Below are 22,487 nucleotides of genomic sequence, written 5' to 3' on the forward strand. Positions count from 1 at the left end.
TGATTTTCAAAGTTGTATGATAAAATATGAATAAATAATTCATTAATAACTTCCCAAATGTAAGACATTTTAGGATGGTTTCAAAAATTTTTTTGACTGTAATTTCTGAATAAGATTAAAATAAATTTCCTGATATATTAACCTTAATCTCTATCTCTGGTTACATCCTTAGGATAATTCCTTGAAGAGGAATTAGTAGGTCAAAAGATGCACTTTCCAAGATATGCATAATGGTAATATATTAAAACTAGTCATTCCATACAACTCTACCACTGAGTTCTCCTTTAAAAGAATGTTTGTAAAGATAATGGATAGAAACTATCATTTTGTTTATTGATTACTGGGGACATTAAGTATTTTTATACACTCATTTCATTTGTTATCTTTTGAGTGTTCTTCTTATAGCCTTTGTTCAGTTATCAAATGAAGAATTAGTCTGTTTCTTATTGATCTGTTAGAAATTCATTGTGTAAAGATATTATCCCTTTGACATACATGGTATATTCTTCAAGTTTTAGTTTTGATTTTGTTTATGATGTTGCATGACCACAACCATTTCAAATTTCTCTAACCAAGTCTCACTTCTAATCAAACACTCCTTCCTGAGAATGTATCATGTCTTTTCTCTTTGTTCTCCTTAACTACTACCTACACATCACCAATCTCAAGCAATACTACTACTCTTATTCTTTATACAAATAAAAATAAGTCTGGTTTGGGCATCTAAGAGCTCACACAACTTTGTTTCTAGAAGTCTCTGAGATGAAAAGAAAGGCTTCCAAATACGTATTTCTTTCCTACATGTCTGACAGAGTTTTTGAGGTGTTCTACAAAATGGAAAGCTATAAAAACTGAGCTTGTAAAGTACAAATCTCGTCTAAAACTGTATACATGATCTTACCTCTAAGCACCCTATCTAGCCCCCTCCTGAACTTATTTCCTTTTAGTCTCTGTTAAAGGAATCTTACATTTTTCCTTTTGATCTTTTTCAAAGTTGCCTTCTTAAGACATACAAGCTGCACATGTTTCTATTTCTAGCTTTTCACAAGCTATGATGATTTACTTGCATTCTCTCAGATTTCTACTTAGGTCTGTTAGTCAAAATTAGGATCAGAAACGCAAATTTTCTCATTGTTTCCTCCACTCTTAACAAGGCAAATCAATGATTCATTTAGCTCTCTTTTTTGTAGAATCATGGAGTTCATGTCTATGATAAGTGCTCTAGGGTATCATTTTCGTTTCTCTCCTCTTCAATTAAATACCCTATTTTTTCACAAGTTATATGAAATTACATATAGACATACATTTTTCTTTATATTCAGTGTTATTCCATTTCATCATTGGGTTTGTTTCTCTGAAATAATTTATGACTTTTGGTCTTAGTCCCTTCATAAGTCCTGTTCCAATAAAGCTTGATGAATACCTATAGAACTCACATTTATTTCTTTATATTAAAATCTCACAGGATTCTGCTTAGTTTATTTCTTGTAACTGGAACTTTAGAATATAGATTACCGAGGCTACAAATAATGTCCCTGACCACCCTTACCCAGCATTTTCCCTTGTATAATAATGGGCACCCTGTCAACTGCCAGTCATCTGTTTAATCCAGGTTTAAAATTTTTGCTGATATTTTCCTGTCTCCCTCAGTATCTTCCAAATTAAATCTTGATTTGATCATCAAGTTACCAGGTGAATAAATTGTGTTAGTTCCTATGAGATGAAGCACAAAACCCATCATTTAAGGGATCTTAAGACTGTGTCCAGAAAATTAAATGCTTTTCTAAAGGATACTGTCTGATAATCAGTTACGGTTTTTCAAGTTCTTTTTTTTTTTTTTTTAAATTTTTATTTATTTATGATAGTCAGAGAGAGAGAGAGAGAGAGAGAGAGAGAGAGAGGCAGAGACATAGGCAGAGGGAGAAGCAGGCTCCATGCACCGGGAGCCTGACATGGGATTTGATCCTGGGTCTCCAGGATCGCGCCCTGGGCCAAAGGCAGGCGCCAAACCGCTGCGCCACCCAGGGATCCCAGGTTTTTCAAGTTCTAATTGTCAAAATGAGAGATGCAAATAAGATGTGGTCAAGGTGTAATTATCCATCATAACAATATCAATAAGGTAAATAAATTCTTCATTTAGTTCCTTTCCAATGAATTTTCTACAGGTCTCAAATGATTCAGCAAATAATAAAAATCTGTGGGTCCTTATGCTGATTCCTATTACCTCTAAAATACATTATCAAAGTAAATTCTATAGCATTAAGAATCTATGGAAATATTTTCCAGTTTTAAAGATTTTAACTGATTATTTCCCCAAAGATAGTAAATTTGTGGTTCTTGCCAAATTCCCAAAAAAGCATAGGCAAAAATAACCAAGTGTGTCTTTACAGAAATAATTACATATAAAGCATACTGCCTTCACTCTAATACAAACCTTTAAGTGCTAAGGAATAAAAATACCTAGATCTTAGATTAAAATTCCAGTATAAAGTTAGCATAAATCAAGGGAAAAAACCTTCTATGCCATATAACATTTATTAATGTAGATCTTAGAAAAGTTAAAAGATATTGGTGATATCATTTGTTTGTTTTTACATGCTGGACATGGAACCCAATGTGGGGCCTGAACTTACAACCCCAAGATCAAGACCCAAGTTAAAATCAAGAGTTGGGTACTTAAGCAACTGAGTCACCGAAGTGCCCCAATATTGGTTATATCTTTAATGACCAGTGGATTACAAAAGTAAGTTTTCAAAATGCTTACTAATCCAAATGGAAGGAACTACCTAGGAAATAGGAAAGATCTTTAGCCTAAGAGATTACTTCTATGAGTCACTGTCACCTAAAATAACTTAGTAATATTCAGTAAACTTTCATATATAATCAATTTGAGAACACCTAAATTTAAAATTTTGTTTGCTAAAAATGACTTGTTTCATCCAGTCACTTCATTTGCTGAATGACTCCTATATATGACTTTACCAAGTTTTATCTGATAGATTAAGTACCAGTTAAAAAATTAACAAAAACAACAAAACAAAACCCTAAACCACTGACAACATCTTGGTTAAAGGAAAAACAAGGGATAATATTTCTTATAATTCTTTCCCTAACTTACAACCTCCTTGAAAAAGAGATCTACAATTTCTACCTCCCTATATTGACTGCTATTTGAATTTGAGGCCCACAATTTTTCTCTATTAACTAAAGATTCATTGCATTTTATAGTTTCACATTATAGCAATGCTTTTCTAACATAGACCCAAAGTGATTTTAACTTGTTTTAACGAAAAAAAATCCTGGGGACATAAAACTGCAAGATTATTTTCTACATTCTAATAATGAGGGCAGGTAGTACTATTTTAAAAAGCTTAAAAAAGTCTTTTATTTAAAAAAAAATCCCCAGCAAAAGTAATTGCCGTAAAAATTACAAAAAGGAAAATGTAATTATGAGTTTTTCAAATGACATGTGAAAAATGGAGCATTAGAAAAACAAAAGGTATGTACTATAGAAATAAAAATCCCAAGCACATTATTAACATGAAAAGTCTAAAAGCAATCTAAATCATATACCTCCTCATGCCAGAAAGGCACTACCATGAATCTCAAAATGTATCTGAAAAAGGTAGGTCTGTAGATGGAGGTTAAAAAATAACTTGGGAGTATTTTGATCACTTACTCAGGCCTTTTGATCCCATGTCGTCAGGGATCTCCTGTAGAGAGTAGTTCCCAGAGAGCAAGCAATAAAAAGATAATCAAAGAAAATAGTTGTCAGTAATGCATAAAATTGGTGCTACAATAAGAGACAGTTCCAAGACCATTACAGGTGCACATATTTTAGAGCATTTTTGTAGATTTCTGAAAGTTTGAAATAAGCTAGCAGCTGAATGTAAGGTACTAAAGAAATGAAAGTTCTAGCTTAGAGGCTGATTTAGGGTAGAGAAGCAAAATTTGAGTTTCCTATTATTATGCTATTTTAAAAGTAAAATTCATGTTGTCTACATATAGTGAAGACATAGGATAAAATGGAATGATTCCAGGAGATCTATTGTTAAGACTGTCAATGCTATACTTAGAAATCAGTAAGTAGCTTCTCAGGTATCCATAGTTTTCCTCTAAAATACAGAGGTTACACTAAGTGTTTCTTCTAAGAACACTTACATCAAATAATTCTATTTTAAACACATAACTTGAAAAATTACTTTAAATCAAGAATTCCTAAGGTGTCACAAAAATTAAGATTGGCATACAAATTAATTTATGTCTGTTAAGTTGATCCTGGTTAAGACAATCAGTAACCTGTTGCAGCTCTTGAAACTGTCTCCATGGTAACAACCAACTGCAGGGCAGTAGGTCCCTCTACATTTATTTTCAGTTGACCACTGGATCCACATACTTACGGTCAGCATCACTTGTTTCCTGCTCACTCTGGTCCTTGTTCTTGTAGAAGGGGAATTTTCGGGAAAAGAGGTTCTTTTTACGCTTGTCATTGAATGACTGCTGAAGAAGAGAAGGAGGGGCAAAACAAAGGGATGTCTACTATCTGTGTGTACAAAGGCCCAGCCTAGCAGCTCTGTGGAAGCTGACTCTTGTGACCACAGTGTGCAGTTTGTATATGATTTTTAATCACAAAGTGAATTTCTAATTTTGTATTAACTCCTCTAATTCTAACATTTCTCCACTGAAAATATTGAAAAAATTCACAGTGTAATTCAGGAATACCTAGAAATAAGGAGTAAGTGCTACTTGATAAAAAAGGGAAGAGTAAGTAACTCAAAATAGTTACTACTATATAGTACAAACCAGTTAACATCTGTTCTTATCAATCCATATTCTTCTTGAAGATTCCCAGGTATGAGGTGCTCTGTAGCAAGTTATTTTAAATTGTTACTCTAGCTATTCAAGTATTTTTTTATGCAGTAGGTAACAATCTTCGTTTTCCTCTGGCTTGAGCATATTCCCTCCCTCCCCTTTTGTGTGGCTTCAACGAACTAACAAAAAGCCACTATTAAAAAAGAAAACCAAAACAATTGAGAAAGTTGTTCTGAATATTTAAAAACAATTAACCAATCTTATTTTTTTTGGAAGAGAAAAAAGGTAACGAAATGCCTATGGTACGAATCAGAAAATAAGAAAACTAAGAGGGGTCCATCAAGCACACAGAATCCAGCAAAAAGATTTATCGATGCTATCTAAGAAAGAGTCAGAGCTCTCCTGGCCAGCTTGAATGCCATCCTAACTCATTTATTGGTTTTTAAGCTCTACTATATTTATTTTTTAAAGTATATATAAATAAACTAGAACCAGTTTAGTTATTGGCATCATATCCTGAACAGGGAATAAAAAGTTAGATGCTTATAAAAGCCAAAAAGGCAATTAAGATTCTAATATAGTTAAAAAAAATTCTAATAGTTTATATAGAACTGCTATGGAGGAGTTACATAGCTGATTTGATGTTTCTTACTGCATAGATGTTGGAAACAGATTTTTGCCCTTCTTCAATGTCCCATTTGTGCCTTTAGAGATTTAAAACCATGTTGCATAAAGAAAGGTGATGTCATTAAAGAGGAATAACTTCTTTTGTAATTTCTGTCACGACATCCCTGTCTCGAAGGAAATGGTCTGACCTACCAATGACAGTAGGGATTATTACTTTTTGAAGTAGGGACAATATGAAAGACAGAAATCTTGTTCTGACTTTTCTTGAGTTTAATCCATGTCATAAGATGCTATCATTATTCTGAAGTATATCCTCACCAGGAAGTATGTTTTGGCATGCCTGTATTTTGAAGCACATGATGCCAGGGGATTAAGGTGCTGAGGTAGAGAAAGGCAATTTTTGCTCAAATTCTATTACTTGAAAGGACTTATTTTGGTAGGAATCTTAACACAAAAACAAGATTAAACTTTTATTTTTACCTTTTCAAATCAATAATTCAGGATTAATAAATTCATAGTTCATTAGTCCAACAGATTGTCTTGATTTCAATCCTAAAATTTGAAGTCTCTGATAATGCTAAGCAGAGGTTAAAAATTAAGCTGATGAGAAAAATACTGTAAAAAAATTTGGAATAAAACTCTGCTTCAATCCAAATTTTAGAAAAGAGAAATAGAAGAAAACAAGTTTCCACAGAGAAAAATTTATGGTAATCTAATTTAGGGAAGAACTGAGTCTTCTTGTTCATGAAAATCATTACTGAATTTAGTCATAATTTTTATGGTATTGAATAAAACTGATGTTTTTAATAAAGGTATTTATCCCTCCTACTGCATATATAGTGGTCAGAGTCAGTTTCACAGCAAACAACCAAAAGAAACATGAAGTTTAAAATGTTTTGATTTTTGATATCTTCGCAGTTAGCCAAAATGAGATATCATAAAGATATCATAATACAGGACAGAAAGAAATGCTTGTTAGTTAAGAAAAGAATTAATTGTATTACATTTAATGTCTTCCAGGTGAAGAATGTATTAAAAGTGAAAACACAAAGCAAAGAAGACAAATATGTGTAGAGAAAACACAAAACTGAAGAAACATACTACCCCTGGATTCTCTACATTTTCAATACAAAAATACTCTATTTACTTATTGTTATTAATGCTATATTGCAAGAGAGCTAGTGTAATAAATATAAGAATAAAATGTCAAATTCATAATATATATTAAATATATAATTTCTATATGTGATATGTCAAAATAGCTAAATGAATGTTAAAAATGTTAACGAGAAACTGAAATGTTATAAGTCTGCAGTGGAAATAAGTCCATAAACCACCATGTAAGGAAAGGAAAAGAGGAACTCAGAATGGGAAATGGTAGTACAAAAGAAATGCAGTTCTGCGTCAATGGCAAGCGTATTTTTACCCCACTCAGTATCATGCATCCTTCTGGTGCTGTGTTAGGACACAGTGACTGTGTATAAGCTTGGTTACAGTCAACAAACAAGACTAAGATTTAAATATGTCGTTAATTCAGTTAACTTCTTACAGTATGAAGGAAAAGTTACAACATGCAACCTCTTTTTCAATACAATGACCATGTATTTTACTAAGTTATTTTTAAAGACATATATAAACAACCACAAAAACTACTATATATATTTCAAATCCTAAGCATTTACTCAGGATTTTTTCCTCTCCCAAATTTCTATTTTAAATATTGCTTCAGATAACACTATGTAATTTATTTTCTGAAAGCTGCAATTTTAAAGGAAATTGTCATTTCTAAAATAACTGAATACATTATATAATTTACTTAGATTTCTTTGATGAAGGATAGTTCTTTTCTTAAATTTTAAGCGTTTGAGTCCTTAGTTCTATCAGAGAAGTACAGATGATAGGGTTAATTAATTTGCTGAGTTAACTTTCCACATTCATTTGAAATATGACCAAAAAATGTATAAAACTTTTGCTTTAGATAAAAAAACAAACATAAAACACTCCTATGACTAGTATTTCAAGACAATATATGTGTTCATATGGTCTTATTTCTTCAAGCTTATTACTACAATATTGTATTGTAGTAACACCACCATAGTACAGGACAAAGCCTGTAGTATCTCTTTCACCGGTTGGCATCTATTAGATTCAAGCAGAATTTAAAAATGAAAACAAAAACACGTTTAAAATTATATATGAAAGAATTTAGAAGTATTTATTGACGTCTATAAAGTCCTTGACTGTCCCTTTCTTTATTCCTTCAGAATAAAAATTCATATTGATTCAAATATTTAAAGCATGGATTCTCTTAATAAATTATATTAGGCATGAAGAGGGGAAATTAAAACTTGTATTATGACCTAGCTAATAATATTTTGGGGCATATTTTCTTAGAAGATACATTATTAAATTAGTTATGATTAATCCAAGTTTCTAACTGGACATCTGAATGAAGGCCAAATTTGTTTCACTTGTAAAAATAACCTCATCAAAGCATGTTGTTAAGAATATATCAAATAAGTTTCAATAATCTGGAAAGGTATGTAAAATGAGTGCTTTAATTTATTACTTAACTTTAGCATCTACTAATACAAAGCATCATGGCAAGAGCTGTTGATAGTTAACTCTTATAGCAAAATCCTTCTGATTTTAATAGTGTAGTTCTGGCAAGAATTATGAAAAAGCCTTTTATCCTCAATTATTAATATCTGGAAAAAAGACATTTCATATACTCACCCCTTTATCTCCTCTTGTTTTAGAATTAAATTTCACTGTTTTTAACCGGGCTCGTTCTTTCTTCTCAACTCTGTCAAAGTATAAAATGCTGTTTTTAAAGTATGTCAAAATATCTAAGCGTCTAACTAGAAATCGTCAGAACTGATACTTTAGTATGTGGCATTTTTATATTCTAAAATCTTCAGAAGTAATCTTAAGTTTGCATCCCAAAATTAATTATAATTTCTGAAAATGAAATACAGGGCTCATTATGAAACAAAACCACTTATATCAAAATACTGTACATGTGTATTTATAAATGCACTCAAATTCCGTAATTATACTGAAATTATGAGGAACCAACTTCTGAATTTAGCAATTTTCTAGATTTTGTTTGATTTGTTGTTTAAATATTAGCTTAGCATGGGGCATCCAAATATGCTAAAAATTAAGCATAGAGGGAGAAAGCAAACAGGGCAAAATGTTAACAACTGGTGAAAGTAGATGAAGGATATGTGAGTGTTCCCTGTACTACTCTTCCTCTTGTACTTATTTTTCTGTAGCTCTGAAATTTGTAATTAAAAATTGGAAAAACAAAATTTAACTCCAGTGATAGATTTGTATAAATACATAAAGTAACCAGTTATAGTACCACAAAAAGAATTTTAAAGAGCTTTAAAATATATTTTTTGAAGGATATACAAGACCTGGTAACCTTCATTATCCTCTAAAAATGAAAAGGATGCCAGGAGTACATGGTTAGGAGGAAGTCTATATAGAGTTTCTATCTTCTGAATTTTGAACTTTGTTAAAGAGCTAACTACTCAAAATAAGCAAGCCAACAAAACTACATGAAAACAAATGTCTCATGTAGATTGTAATATCAATATGAACCTTGTAAAATTTCATGTAAATTAAGCTTTTTATAAATCCTAAATTTCAACACAGCAATTATGTTAGTATATAGCAAAAAACCTTACCAAAATAGTCTACGAATAAATTCATTTATTATCTAGTGATAAGTGATACAGTTTTACTGTGGGTACAGAAGAACCTTTGCAGTCGTGGATTTATTTATTTATTTATTTATTTATTTATTAAGATTTTATTTATTTATTCATGAGAGACACACACAGAGAGAGAGAGGGACAGAGACACAGGAAGAGGGAGAAGCAGGCTCCATGCAGGGAGCCTGATGTGGGACTCGATCCAGGGTCTTCAGGATCACACCCTGGGCTGCAGGCGGCGCTAAACCGCTGCGCCACCGGGGCTGCCCGCAGTCGTGGATTTAAAACTTGTTTTTACTATCCTAGAACAATCCATGACAGGACTAGAACGTCCACGACATGAATAACTAATTTGTAATTTTGCCTAGGCATTTACTGAGGGCACTGCAAAACTATTATTTAGTGAGTAAATGTTAACAACTCAAAATGGCTTTGTTTTCTCAGCAGTATCTTGTTCACTAAATAGCTGACTGACATAAATTGTGTCAATTTGTAAATACTGTTCCTGAATAAAAGCTAAGAATTCTTATGACTACAATTCCTTGTGCTTTTATTAGAAGTAAAGGGGTCTAAGAAAGAGATAGTTCTACTTAAGAAAATACAAATTTTGAATACATTCAAGAATGAAATGGCATCATTAGTTGTGGTTTCATACTGTAGTTTAAGGAAGAAAGTTATATTCTATAATAATTAATTCTATAATAATTTAGGAATTTGGAAACTTAGGTCTTAAAGGTCTTAAGTCTCTTACATCACTTCTGACTTAAAAACCCAACTTTATAGAAGTTTTATACAAAATGAAAAGAATCTCTTTCCACCAAAGTCAATGTATTTTTCATTTGTTACAGGCACACATAAAGCCTATGCAAGATAGGAGGTGCCAAAGGATAAGACAATTTTTAGGAACTCTGATTTTGATATTTAAGATGTGAGGTTTTTACTGACTCAACAAGGCACAGAGGCAGAGGAAGCATTTCTGAATTTTAAGCAGACTAGGTTCTATTCTAGGAAAAAAGTTATGCTGAGGGCTGCATTGCTAAAAGAGGAGTTGCCACCAAATGTATGATCTAGCCAAATAGTTGGATCTTGCTAAATATATGGATCTAGCCAAGAACAGTCATAAATCCCAAAACCACAACTACGAACCTTAGTAATACTTTAATATTCCTACTCTTCAAATTCTATACACGTTATACAAATATATATTGGTAGAGGTCTTTAAATAGGTATATGATTTGGCATACTTCTCAATTATAGACTCGTAAGTATTACATCACAAGCTTGACTTGAAGTGAATTAATTAGCTAGAGTAAACATTAATGTCTCATTAATGATTTTTGCTATCTTAAAACTTAAGACTTTCAGGCAATGATTTGCATGAATCCGATCTCACAAGCTATTAAATTTTTTTTTAAATTTATTTATGATAGTCACACAGAGAGAGAGAGAGAGAGAGAGAGGCAGAGACACAGGCAGAGGGAGAAGCAGGCTCCATGCACCGGGAGCCCGACGTGGGATTCGATCCCCGGTCTCCAGGATCGCGCCCTGGGCCAAAGGCAGGCGCCAAACCACTGCGCCACCCAGGGATCCCCGATCTCACAAGCTATTAGGGGAGAATTATGAACTGACGTTTTAACACCTTTCCTACAAAAGTAGGGACATTCAGCAGCATTTCATAGATCTAGAGAGGGTTCTTTATGCTGGGAGCATCCTGTTCCAAGACTATATCTACTTATTACCACTTTGCCAGTAGACAGTAAGTATGAATCACTATAATAAATGGTTAAAAGCGAAGAGGAAAGACCAGTGAATGCACCAATACTTCCTAAGTTAAGAAAAAAGAGATGTGAAGCAAATTACCAGATAGTTCTAAAAATTTTGATTTACATTTTCAATTTTTAAGTCTAAAGGAGGCAATTCACACAACCAAAAATCCGGAAAGTTTAGTACGTTTCATTACCAACTATATGGAAAAAGTAAAGAGGCTTTCAAATCTCTATACCAATAGTACAAATAAATGGCAAAGTTACTTAAATATATTTATTTTGTTCTGAGCAACTAGTAGGAGCTCTAAAGAAATTTCTCTTTGGGGGCATTATATTCTTTGGTTATATCACTGGTTACATATAAGGTGAACAAAATTAAATGACTGTGAAACACAATATGGAAAACCAAGCATAAAATTACCACCTCAGTAAAAGTATTGAAAAAAAAAATCAACAATTATTTTATGTTGCCGTACTTTCAAGTGGTAAGACTGTAATAGACTTCTACTTACCTGCGTTTACTGGGAATTACCCCAACTTCATCACTCTCCCCATCTGGTGTAACCTGCCTGGCTTGCCACCATTCATCATCAGAAGCATTAATAACATGGAGGATATCTCCAAATTTGAAGTTCAATCCCTGACTGGGAAGGCCACTGTCTTTAGTCTTGTCATAATCAAAAAGGGCTCTATAGAGATTAAGAAGAAAAAAGTGCATGATTATTTTGCTGGTTGTTTGTTTTAAAGTTTTATTTATATTTTAGAGAGAGTGAGAAAGTAAGTGTATGTGTGAGGGGAGGGGCAGAAGGAGAGAATCTTAAAGTAAGCAGACTCCTCCTCACTGGGCTCAGAGTCCAACAAGGTAATCCATCTCATGATCCTGAGATCATGACCTGAGCTGAAACCAAAAATTGGATGCTCAACGGACTGCGCCACCCAGGTGCTGCCCCCATGATAAATTGTTATCATATTACCAATATTAAGTTAACATAGGATTCTCAAAGTGTATATAATCCAGGTAAATAATTAAACAACATACTATGGTATACAAAATAATGCCAAGCTCAAGAATTTGCACTATATACAGAAAGACAGACAAAAGAGAAATACCCAAACTGACTTATGGTAGGTTTTTAAAATGAGGTATACTACCTTATTTCTCCCAATATTGAATGAGAAATTAAAAAAAATGCTTTTAGTATAATAATGGCAAGCCATATTGAATTCTAAAATGAAGCAAACCTAGAGAGTTACTCTAAATTAATAAACAAGAAGTAAATATTAAGAGGTACTCTTTTCTTTATTTTGGCTATACACACTGGGGAAAATAAAACTCCCCGAGACTGGATTCATTAGTTGCAGACTATGAGACTGGATTAACAGAGTGATTATTTTGTCAGTTAATTATTTCTTGCATTTGTTCACAAAACTAGCATCAATAGAATTTTCAGAGTCAATAACAATGATAAAAACTAACCACAGATGACTTTAACCGCTGTCAAATATTTTGGAAAAACTTTGCAGAATGTTAATCTTTAAAAATTTTATAAAAAGTGTTCTATTACTTGATTAATGTACAATGCTTAAATTCTTATCCAAAGTAGTTCTCTCAAGGAAAGAATCCCAGCAATTACATTTATGATATAATTTATTCATTTTTTGGTTCTACTTTGGCAACTAAAAATTAGGATACAAATCATATTCCTTTTTGTGTTAACCAACTTTTTAAAACTGTCTTTTTTTTGAAGTTTTTATTTAAATTCCAGTTAGTTAATACACAATGTAATATTAGTTTTAGGTGTACAATAAGATGACTCAACACTTCCATACAACACCTGTACTCTTCACAAGTGCACTCCTTAATCCCCATCATCTGTTTAACCTATCCTTCCACCCACCACCTTCTCCCCTACGGTAACCATCAGTTTGTTCTCTATAGTTAAGAGTCTGTTTCCTGGTTTGCCTCCCCAGCTCCCTGCCTCTGGCCCACATTCATTTGCTTTCTTTCTTGAATTCCATATATGAGTGAAATCATATGGCATTTGTTTCTCTAACTTATTTTGCTTAATGTAATTCCCTCTAGCTCCATCCACGTTGTTGCAAAAAGTGAGGATTTGATTTTTTATGGCTGAGTAATATTCCATTACACACACACACACACACACACACACACACACACACACACCCCATAACTTCATTATCTATTCATTAGTTGATGGACATTTAGGCTGTGTCCCTAATTTGCTAATGTAGATAATGCTGCTACAAAGCTAGTATTTATGTATTCTTTGGGTAAATACCTAGTAGTGTTACTGCTGGATCGTAGACTTCTTTATTTTTTTTATTTTTTATTTTTTTTTAAAGATTTTATTTATTTATTCATGATAGTCACAGAGAGAGAGAGAGGCAGAGACACAGGCAGAGGGAGAAGCAGGCTCCATGCACCGGGAGCCCGACGTGGGATTCGATCCCGGGTCTCCAGGATCGCGCCCTGGGCCAAAGGCAGGCGCCAAACCGCTGCGCCACCCAGGGATCCCCGTAGACTTCTTTATTGTCGAAGATTAGAGGAAGCTTAAATGGGGTGTCTGAAGAGAGGGATATTGAAATAAGATTTACTCCCTAAAACCCTAGAAATGCTCAGGAAGTAGAAATGTACAGAATCCAGGTAGGCAGAGATAGGTTACAGCAGTGAAAACAGAAGAACTGGTAGAAACACTTCATATAGCACTTACACCTTCCAGATTCCTTCTCCTGTTCCTAAATCCATAGAAGATGAGATTTAGTTTCTAAAGAAATTGAATTTGAGCAGCTCTATACTCTGGAACTTGGTGGGGAGGGGAAAGGTGCTAGGCTAAAAACAGATAGATTAAAAAGAAATCTGCACACTGAAGACTGAAATTCTAGCAACCTGGTTTATCCTGTAGGTAAGGGATTAAGGATTCTTTTCTAGAGATATTTAATGATCCCAAAGAAAAGAATGACCTGGGGTGGGAGAGGGCAGTAAACAAAAACATAATTATTTTTTAGTTAAATACACTAGCTTCATTCTCTAGTCATAAGGATCACTAAATATTTAAAGATTGCCTCACATATAAAAAACAAGAAAACAAGTAAACTAGAAAAAAGAAATACAGAGAAAGCAGAGAATTAGAGAAGCAGAAGAAAATACTAGAGAAACATGAGAAGATATTGTGTCCTTGAAAAAAGAGGATGACAAAAAAAAAGGGTTAAATAAAATGGGGCTCTCAGAATATAAAATAGGTTATCAGGCCCTCCTCCATACCCCAAATTCTCTATCAAAGAGAAGGCAAATTAAAGTCATTTTCAGACATGCTAAGATTCAAAAAGTATCCCCTCCCACATCCTTTCCTCAAGACTTTATTAGAGAATGTGCTCTGGTAAAATAAAAGTAAACTGAGAAAGAAAATTTAGCATCTAAAAAAAGACGGACCCAGCAGAGAGCTAAAAGGAATACAACAGTGGCAAAGGCAAGTCCCATGTGAGACCTATACAGCAAGTCTATAGAGCAACCAGTCCAGACTGGAGCAGAAAGATGGAAAAAATTGGGGTGCCTGGGTGGCTCAACTGGTTAAGCATCCCACTACTGATTTCATGGGCAGATTTCTTTTGTGAGATTAAGGCCCATATTGGGCTCCACGTGGGCAGGGAACTTGCTTAAGATTCTCTCTCTCATCCTCTGCCCCTCCCTGCTGCCTGGGGCTCTCACACGCATCTCCTCTTTCTTTCTCTCAAAACAAAAACAAAAACAAAAACAAAAACAAAAACAAAAAACAAAAAACAAAAGGAAAAAATCTGAAGTCATAAGATCATATGTGCAACCACAGGTTTCATCATGTGAAAAACTATACAGTCTACTGTAAAATAAAGAAAGATACTTAGTAATAAGTACATGGACAATTAAGCAAATAACACAATTATTATGCCCAGGAAAAAGGAAAAGTTTCAAAAGAAAGGAAGCATGGTCATAATATACTAGTTGAGTAATGAAGATACTACACAGTCACATGACTCTAAATGCTATTAATTTTATTAACAATGATGGTACTATATGCTTGAGTGATAGAGGAAGAGGCAGAATGGAAAGAGAAAGTTATGTACTATGGCAGTTAAGTCCATAATGTCCAAAATTGGTAAACTGAAAGCAGCAATATATGCACATTTAGAAACGTGGAGGGAAAGCAAGGGGGTATGCTAAGAAAATGGAGGATGATTATTTTCAGAAAATGAAATTGGGGATTCTTGAGAGGTGACAGCTATTTTCATTAAGTTTTTTGATAATATATAATTTGCAAAAATATTTACTTCTTTAAAAAATAACAAAAAGGAAAAAAACAAAAAGGAAAGATGATTCATTAAATGTACCTAAAACAAATACAACCTAATGTTTTGATTTTTATGGCTTTATAAGTTTTTAATGAATCACTTATTAAAGGCAACACCTAATTATACTAAGATTAGAAAATACCGACAAGAAGAAAATGAAAAAAAAAAAGTTTTTCCTTTTTCTGTGGATATCAAAATCACATAAAATATTTTAAGGACTCTGGAACTGAAGAATTTAATAAATATTGCAAGAATTGGTGGAAGGAGAGAAAAATCTGATACACTGAGGATTCCCAGAACATTGCTAGGGCAGAAGGAATGAAAGGGGTAGGAAAAGAACAAGTGAAGAAAGTGATAGAAGTTTCCTTTTATTATATATCACAGAATAGTATTATTTGAGACAATGTCAATATAATGTCATATGTAAATAAATACACTCCTTGTTTGTAGAGATATTTTTATACACATATACAAACATATATGGGATATGTGTCTATTTTATGAAACACATCCAATCAGAAGAATAGATAAAATACACAAGGAAATGTTCCCCAATAGGATCAGAAGGAATGAAAAAATAATGAAGAATGGTACAGATTACCTGTAGTCATCAACTAAAATTAAAATAATGGTATAATAAAGTACTGAATAAAAGCTCAGCTAAAAAAAAAGTAAACAGAATACAAGTTGGTCATCTGTATTAAGTCCTATTAGCCAGTGAAGTAAAAAAGAACAGTTTATGTACTAATGGTATCTGTTTACTATTATTAGATTTATGCTATCACATTAATCTATTATAGAAAAATAACATGCTTGTCTTCTCCCAAGTACTTAAAAAAAAAAATACATGCAGAAATTTCCTGAATTTGTGTTATTTACTGAGGCTATTCACATTTTAAACTATTATTTACATAGGTTCTCTTTGCTATTATGGAAATTGCCATAGAAATCTAATCATAATTACTCAGAGAACATTATAAAGAATAAAAGTAAGTATTGGATGTTATGACATACCAAACTACAGTATAGTCACTCACTATTATTCAAGGGGTTGTATAACTTTCATTAATACAATAATAATAACATTTCAACTCTTGAAAGACACATATAGGAAATGAATCATAAAATAATGTTTCCTTGGTATGTGATATATTTTTCTTTTTTAAAAATTTTATTTTTAAACAATCTCTATATCCAACACGGGGTTCAAACTCACAACCCCAAGATCAGGGGTTGCATGCTCCAGTGACTGAGCCAGTGCAATGGAGTATAGTCAGGAGCCCCTGCAACGTATTTTTCTATATTAAAACTAAGTCATAGTAAAATATGTGAAGACTTCTTGCATGCATAAAAGGACTGTCATAGTTAGAAGTAAAAAAATTTACCTGACATAGAGGGATCGCTTCTGGCTAGTTCGAAGAGAACCTGATCCTGAACTAATGCTACTATTCATCATCTGCTCCCGTAAGTCATGTATTTTGGCTTCAAAACGACTGTATTCTAGATGGGAAAAAAAAATTTATATTTACAATCTAAAAAATAAGTTACTTGAAATTAAAGTATTAAATATGTTAGCTATCTTATATTTGATTAAATGTGGTTAGAACCTTAAAAGAGTAAAACCTGTATAAGATTTTGGCCAAAATGCAAATTTCAAAAAAAAAATTAACAATTTTCTGAATGTACTGTAAGTTAGAATTGGCTGAATTAGAATTTTCTCATATGCTATTTTAAAGTTCTTATCACATTTAATCAATTAAAAGACAACTTTCATTCATCAAATACTAATATCAATCTCGTATTACTGTCGATTTAACTGTAACTTTAAAAAATTAAAACTCATAATTTTAATTTTTATACTTAAAAAGAACAATTCTATAATGATTTGTAACCAATGCTTTGTTTACTGCCTTTTTCCCCTTGAGGAAATCATTACTTCTATGTGCTTAAACACAGAATTTGTGTGTAGTCAATAATATAGCAAAAACATACCATAAAAATTAAAAAATTAAATTTACTTCAACTCATTTTATAATTTATAAATTTTCAAAATGCCAAAATAAGACACAAAGTAATTTGAATAGACATTTTAGGATTGTTTTTATGTAAAAACAAGTATGATTTGGAAGATGAACTATTTTAAAAACTACATCATAATAAAAACTACTAAGTATTAGTAAAACCTTAAACACTTTTTCAAATACATTGCAATTACACACTTAACACTCTTATATCTTCTTCTCTATTTGTAATAAGCAAATTATTTTCTAGAAATTTGGGTAGATCTCATGAGATTTTCTTGTAAAACTGGTTTTATAGCAAGAGCAAATACCTTGCTTGGGAGTTTGCATAGTTTGTATACTCTTATAGAGTAAGAATAAGTATGATTACTGTGGAGTTATTCTTCCTTTCACCATAGTCACCAAGTTTGTTTTGTGGATACTAAGATTAACTGAATCAACAATTCATCAAAAACTCAAAAACATTTAAAAGCTCACATTAATATATAATAAAATGCTATTTTATCATCCTTTAAAATATAGTAGAAATTAAAATATAAACGTAAAAAAAAAATAAAATAAAATATAAACGTTATAGACTGTATAATGTATCCATTATAATTCAACAATTAACAATTCATGGCAAACTTTGGTTTGTGTAGACACAGCTAAGATATAGACAGATTGATGGAGATATAGATAAAAATATAAAGTGAACTCTGAACTAGTTTATACTAGTTCTTTTTTTAAAGTTTTATTTATTTAAGTAATTTCTATACCCAAGGTGGAGCTTGAACTGACAACCCTGGGATCAGGAGTCGCATGCTCCTCTGCCTGAGCCAGCCAGGTGCCCTTATTTATACTGGTTCTTCTAATTAACACTTAGTCTATTCTCTCTTATATCTGTATGTGCTTTATTGCATAAGAATTATCCTAGTTCCCAAGACACTAGGAATAACAGAGTACTGGATGGTGACTTCATTTTATCCAATATTACACTCACAGCAGCCTTAAAATAACAACAACTAAGACCATGACATCATTATTGAAAACAGCTATTTACTTTCCCTACTTATTATCTTATTTAGAGCATGGTCCAGTAGGGAGATATTACTTTCCCTACTTATTATCTTATTTAGAGCATGGTCCAGTAGGGAGATATATATATATATATATAAACAAACAGCTTAATGGCTAAATTACTCAGAGTAGCTTCTCCCTAGGTATTACTGTTGCAAACTGGATATAATATTTACGTTCATTGTTCTTATTTATTTCCACCTTCAATTTCTAGGGGTTGCTTTTTAAGTTTTTCATTGTTTTTAATAGGTAGGTAAAATAGTTCCAAGGTCATATCTGTAAAATAAAGATATTAAAAAAGTTTAGCTTCTAGTTCTCTCCTACCCTACTCTGTCTTCATTATATATAGACATTTACAGAAAGGTTTATTCTTCCAGGAGTGCCTGGGTGGCTCAGCTGGCTGGGAATTCAACTCTTGATTTTGGCTCATGTCATGATCTCCAGGTTATGAGATCAAACCCTGCACTGGGATCTCTGCTGAACATGGGAGTCTCCTTAAGATTCTTTTTCCCTCTGGCCCTCCAAACCCTCCTCTGCCTCCTCCTTCTAAAAAAAAAAAAAAAAAAAAAGAAAAAAGAAAAAAGAAAAGTTTTTTTCTTCCATTTTAAGTAACAGAAGCAGATACACATGTATATGCAAATATATTTACACACAATATGTGTAATATGTAATTATATATACATTTCTTATTCACACATACATACACATACGGCTCCTTTCTTAAACAGTAACCTACACATTTCTTCCAATATGCTTATTTTACTTAACAGTAAGTATAGCAGTAGTCTTACTAATAGTAAGGACACTGTATATAGTAGCATATATAGATGCCTCTCACTCTTTTTTAATAGCTGTATAGTTCTTCTGCATTAAACCATTATCTCTTACTTACAACAAAATATGGTAAAGAGTCAGATTCTGGTTTATCAGTAAATTTGAAAATTGTTTCCTTTGAACAATTAAGATAACTTTTGATATGACTGAAGTTGTTTGATCTCAGTTCTATTCTCCAAAGATATGTGCTTGTATCCCACATGTTCTTGTACTATGTGGCCTTGACATTCCCCCATCAGGAGGGTGCAGTCTAATCACCCTCTCCTTGAATTTGGGGTGGCCTTATGACTCACAAGCAAACGAATATGGTAGAAATGATTAAATGTGACTTTCAAAATAAGATTAGAAAAGGCCATAAATCTTTTGCCTGTTTCTTTAGGGATGCTTGCTTGACCTGGGGGAAGACAGATAATATGGAAAAAGTCTGAGAACCCTCATAGCACCATGCTGCAGAGGTCCCATGATGGTGTTCTGAGCCCAAATTTCTAGCCAGTTATCACCGAGGCTCAAGACAAAAGGAGTAAACCCATTTTGGACCCTCATCCAGTAGCTGAATCCCATTAAGTGACATCAGTCTATGCCACAAAGACCAACCAGACAAAACCGTGACTGAATTCCTCATCTACAGAATCCATAACATGGTTACTGTTTTGATACACTAAGCTTTGGACAAGTTATGAAACAATAGTAACTAGAACATACTCTTGCTATGCAGTCTATTTCATTTGTTTACACACACAAATACAAAAGAAGAAGCCTTCCTAAATTTAAAAATACATTAATTCCTAAAACAAGGAATTATATAAATACATTTTATAAATGTATTAAGTAATTTCAAACATTAATATTTTGTTCTTATAAAATATTCAGATATTTCATAAAACAGATTTAAATAAATTTTATACACTTTCAAAAATAAATACATAAATATAAAATTAGGGAAGTTTATTCTTCTAATGGTAACCTTTTGTTTAGCTTTTGCCCCCTTCACCATGAGCAATCTCTCAGAGCTAAACTGAAATATCCTTTTATATACAGTTAAAACTTTAAAGTAATTAGAAAGCTTATGTTATTTTCATAGCATCTCCAAATTTTCCCCATTTTCTGATAATTGTACTGTATCCAAACTATCAAAGCATACAGTCTTTTCATATCATATACTCTCTTCCTTACAACTATATTAATTGCTAGCACTAGTCCTTAGAGATCAGCATCTCTATCATTCTGGGTGTCTGAAATTTATTTTCTTCTCAGAGTGTTTATATGAACAATTATCACTGAATATCAATCTGTTATTTATACATTTGACTTCCGCCTTTATATGTGAGAGTCTATTCTATTCAATTTCTTTGATTCTTTGAGTATGTTGACTCCCACTGTTTCCTATAAGCTATTGCTGATGAAATTCTAATAACTATCTCATTTTCTTTCCTTTAAAGAGCTTTTTTTTTTTTTAAACCTTTGGCCTGGAATTCCACTGAAATTTTTGTTTTTTTATTTTGAGATTTTTATTATTTATTTGTGAAGTTAAAAATGAGTGATAGAAATTGAAAGCTGCCATACAATTTTTGGTTTGTTCCCAATTTGTTTTCAGTTTCATTGCTGTCCTGAACAGATGGAACAGGACAGACCAGTCCTGGGAGAAGGGAGATGGAAAGCATCCCAGGGATTGGAACTCAGCAGAAAAGGAAGAGCAGAGAGGCTGAGGAGCTTGCTGGAGGTTGGAGAGCAGGATGTGTGTATTTTTCTTGTAATTCCAATAATTTTATGAGAATATTTCTCAGTGCTGGTTATCATCTTAGGTATATAGAATATCTTTTTGATATATAGTTTGTTTTTTATTTAATTTTAGGAAGGTTTTCTTGTTTTTACATTGTTAGTATTTGTCCTATATGCTTTGTTTTAGTTTTTTCCTATGAGACTTCTGCATATATGTTGAATATTCTTTGCCTACTTTATCTGTCATTCTCATATCTTTCTTAATTCCCTGCTTTTAAAAATTAATACATTTTGAGAGTAACTTGCCTCCCTGATGTCTCATCACCCTTGAATACTTTATAGGAAATACTATGTATTTCCTATAAATAATGGAAATTTTCTTATATTAACAACAAAGCCATCAAAATAAAAAAGTAACATTAATACATCTAATGCCCACACCCCACTAAAGTTTCCCCAATGATGAATGCGCTGTGCCTCAAAGGGGGCTATTTTTTTTAAAGATTTTATTTATTTATTCATGAGAGACAGAGAGATGCAGAGACACAAGCAGAGGGAGAAGCAGGCTCCATGCAGGGAGCCCGACGTGGGACTCGATCCTGGGTCTCCAGGATCACACCCCAGGCTGAAGGTGGTGCTAAACTGCTGAGCCACCCGGACTGCCCAGAAGGGCCTAGTTTGAAACCATGAGTTGTCATATCTGAGCATATGAGCATTTAGTTGTCGTATCTCTTTAGTTTCCTTCAGACACAGCAGTTCCTCAGTCTTCCCTTGGCTTTGTAATCTTGATACTATTGAAGATTACAGGTCAATTATTTTGTAGACTGTCTCGCACTTTAGGTTTGTCTGATGTTTCCACATGACTAGATTCTGGTTATGCAAATCTGGCAGGAATCATGGAAGAGATGTTATGTTCTCCCCACTGCACTCTAGCAGGTAGTTTACAATTCTTTTTTGTCTCATTACTAATGTTATCAACTTTTAGCACTTGATTCTCTGTGAAATTACTTTTTCCCTTTGCAAATGACAAGTCACTGAAATCATATACACTTCCTCCATTCTCATCAAACCTCCAGCTAATTCTATTTTTTTTATTAGTAAAGACTCATGATTTCAAAGTTTACTTAGTACAGTATAACCTCAAATTATTGCTCAATTTAGCCAGTGTGAACACTTTCAAACTGGGTATTCTGTCCTTTTTTTTTTTTTTTTTTTTTTTAAAGATTTATTTATTTATTCATTCAGAGAGAGCGAGAGAGAGGCAGAGACACAGGCAGAGGGAGAAGCAGGCTCCATGCAGGAAGCCCAATGCGGGACCCGATCCTGGGTCTCCAGGATCACACCCCAGGTTGCAGGCGGCGCTAAACCGCTGCGCCACCAGGGCTGCCCGTATTCTGTCCTTTTGACATATCTCCATCATTCCTCGAGCATTTCTTTGCTCTCTGGCACAGAATATTACAGAGTAATTCTAGTAGTTTCCTTGTCCCACCCCTGGAACTGGCCATTAATCCAAACAGCCTTGGGGAAGAGTATTTAGAGGCCAAGATCTGAGTGTTAGGTGTACTCACTGCTATTGGTCGCAG

The 22,487-nt window shown here is 33.0% G+C and overlaps 1 protein-coding gene across 22 annotated transcripts in view; it reads right to left on the reverse strand.

Annotated features, from left to right (window-relative positions):
- Positions 1-22,487, reverse strand: part of DLG1 (discs large MAGUK scaffold protein 1) — a 236,839-nt gene that overhangs the window by 25,630 nt on the left and 188,722 nt on the right. For 9 of the 22 annotated variants that reach the window (XM_038583205.1, XM_038583204.1, XM_038583201.1 and 6 more), the window contains 4 exons: positions 16,657-16,771; positions 11,440-11,616; positions 8,176-8,245; positions 3,680-3,713 (listed from right to left, as the gene is read on the reverse strand). In XM_038583205.1, coding sequence (XP_038439133.1) covers positions 3,680-3,713; positions 8,176-8,245; positions 11,440-11,616; positions 16,657-16,771 — 396 coding nt within the window. Of the gene's footprint in view, positions 1-3,679; positions 3,714-4,400; positions 4,501-8,175; positions 8,246-11,439; positions 11,617-16,656; positions 16,772-22,487 lie in introns of all 22 variants that reach the window. The other 13 variants (XM_038583202.1, XM_038583197.1, XM_038583194.1 and 10 more) reach the window with 2 other exon arrangements.

This window comes from Canis lupus, chromosome 33 (assembly GCF_011100685.1).
Source record: "Canis lupus familiaris isolate Mischka breed German Shepherd chromosome 33, alternate assembly UU_Cfam_GSD_1.0, whole genome shotgun sequence".
NCBI lineage: Eukaryota > Metazoa > Chordata > Mammalia > Carnivora > Canidae > Canis > Canis lupus.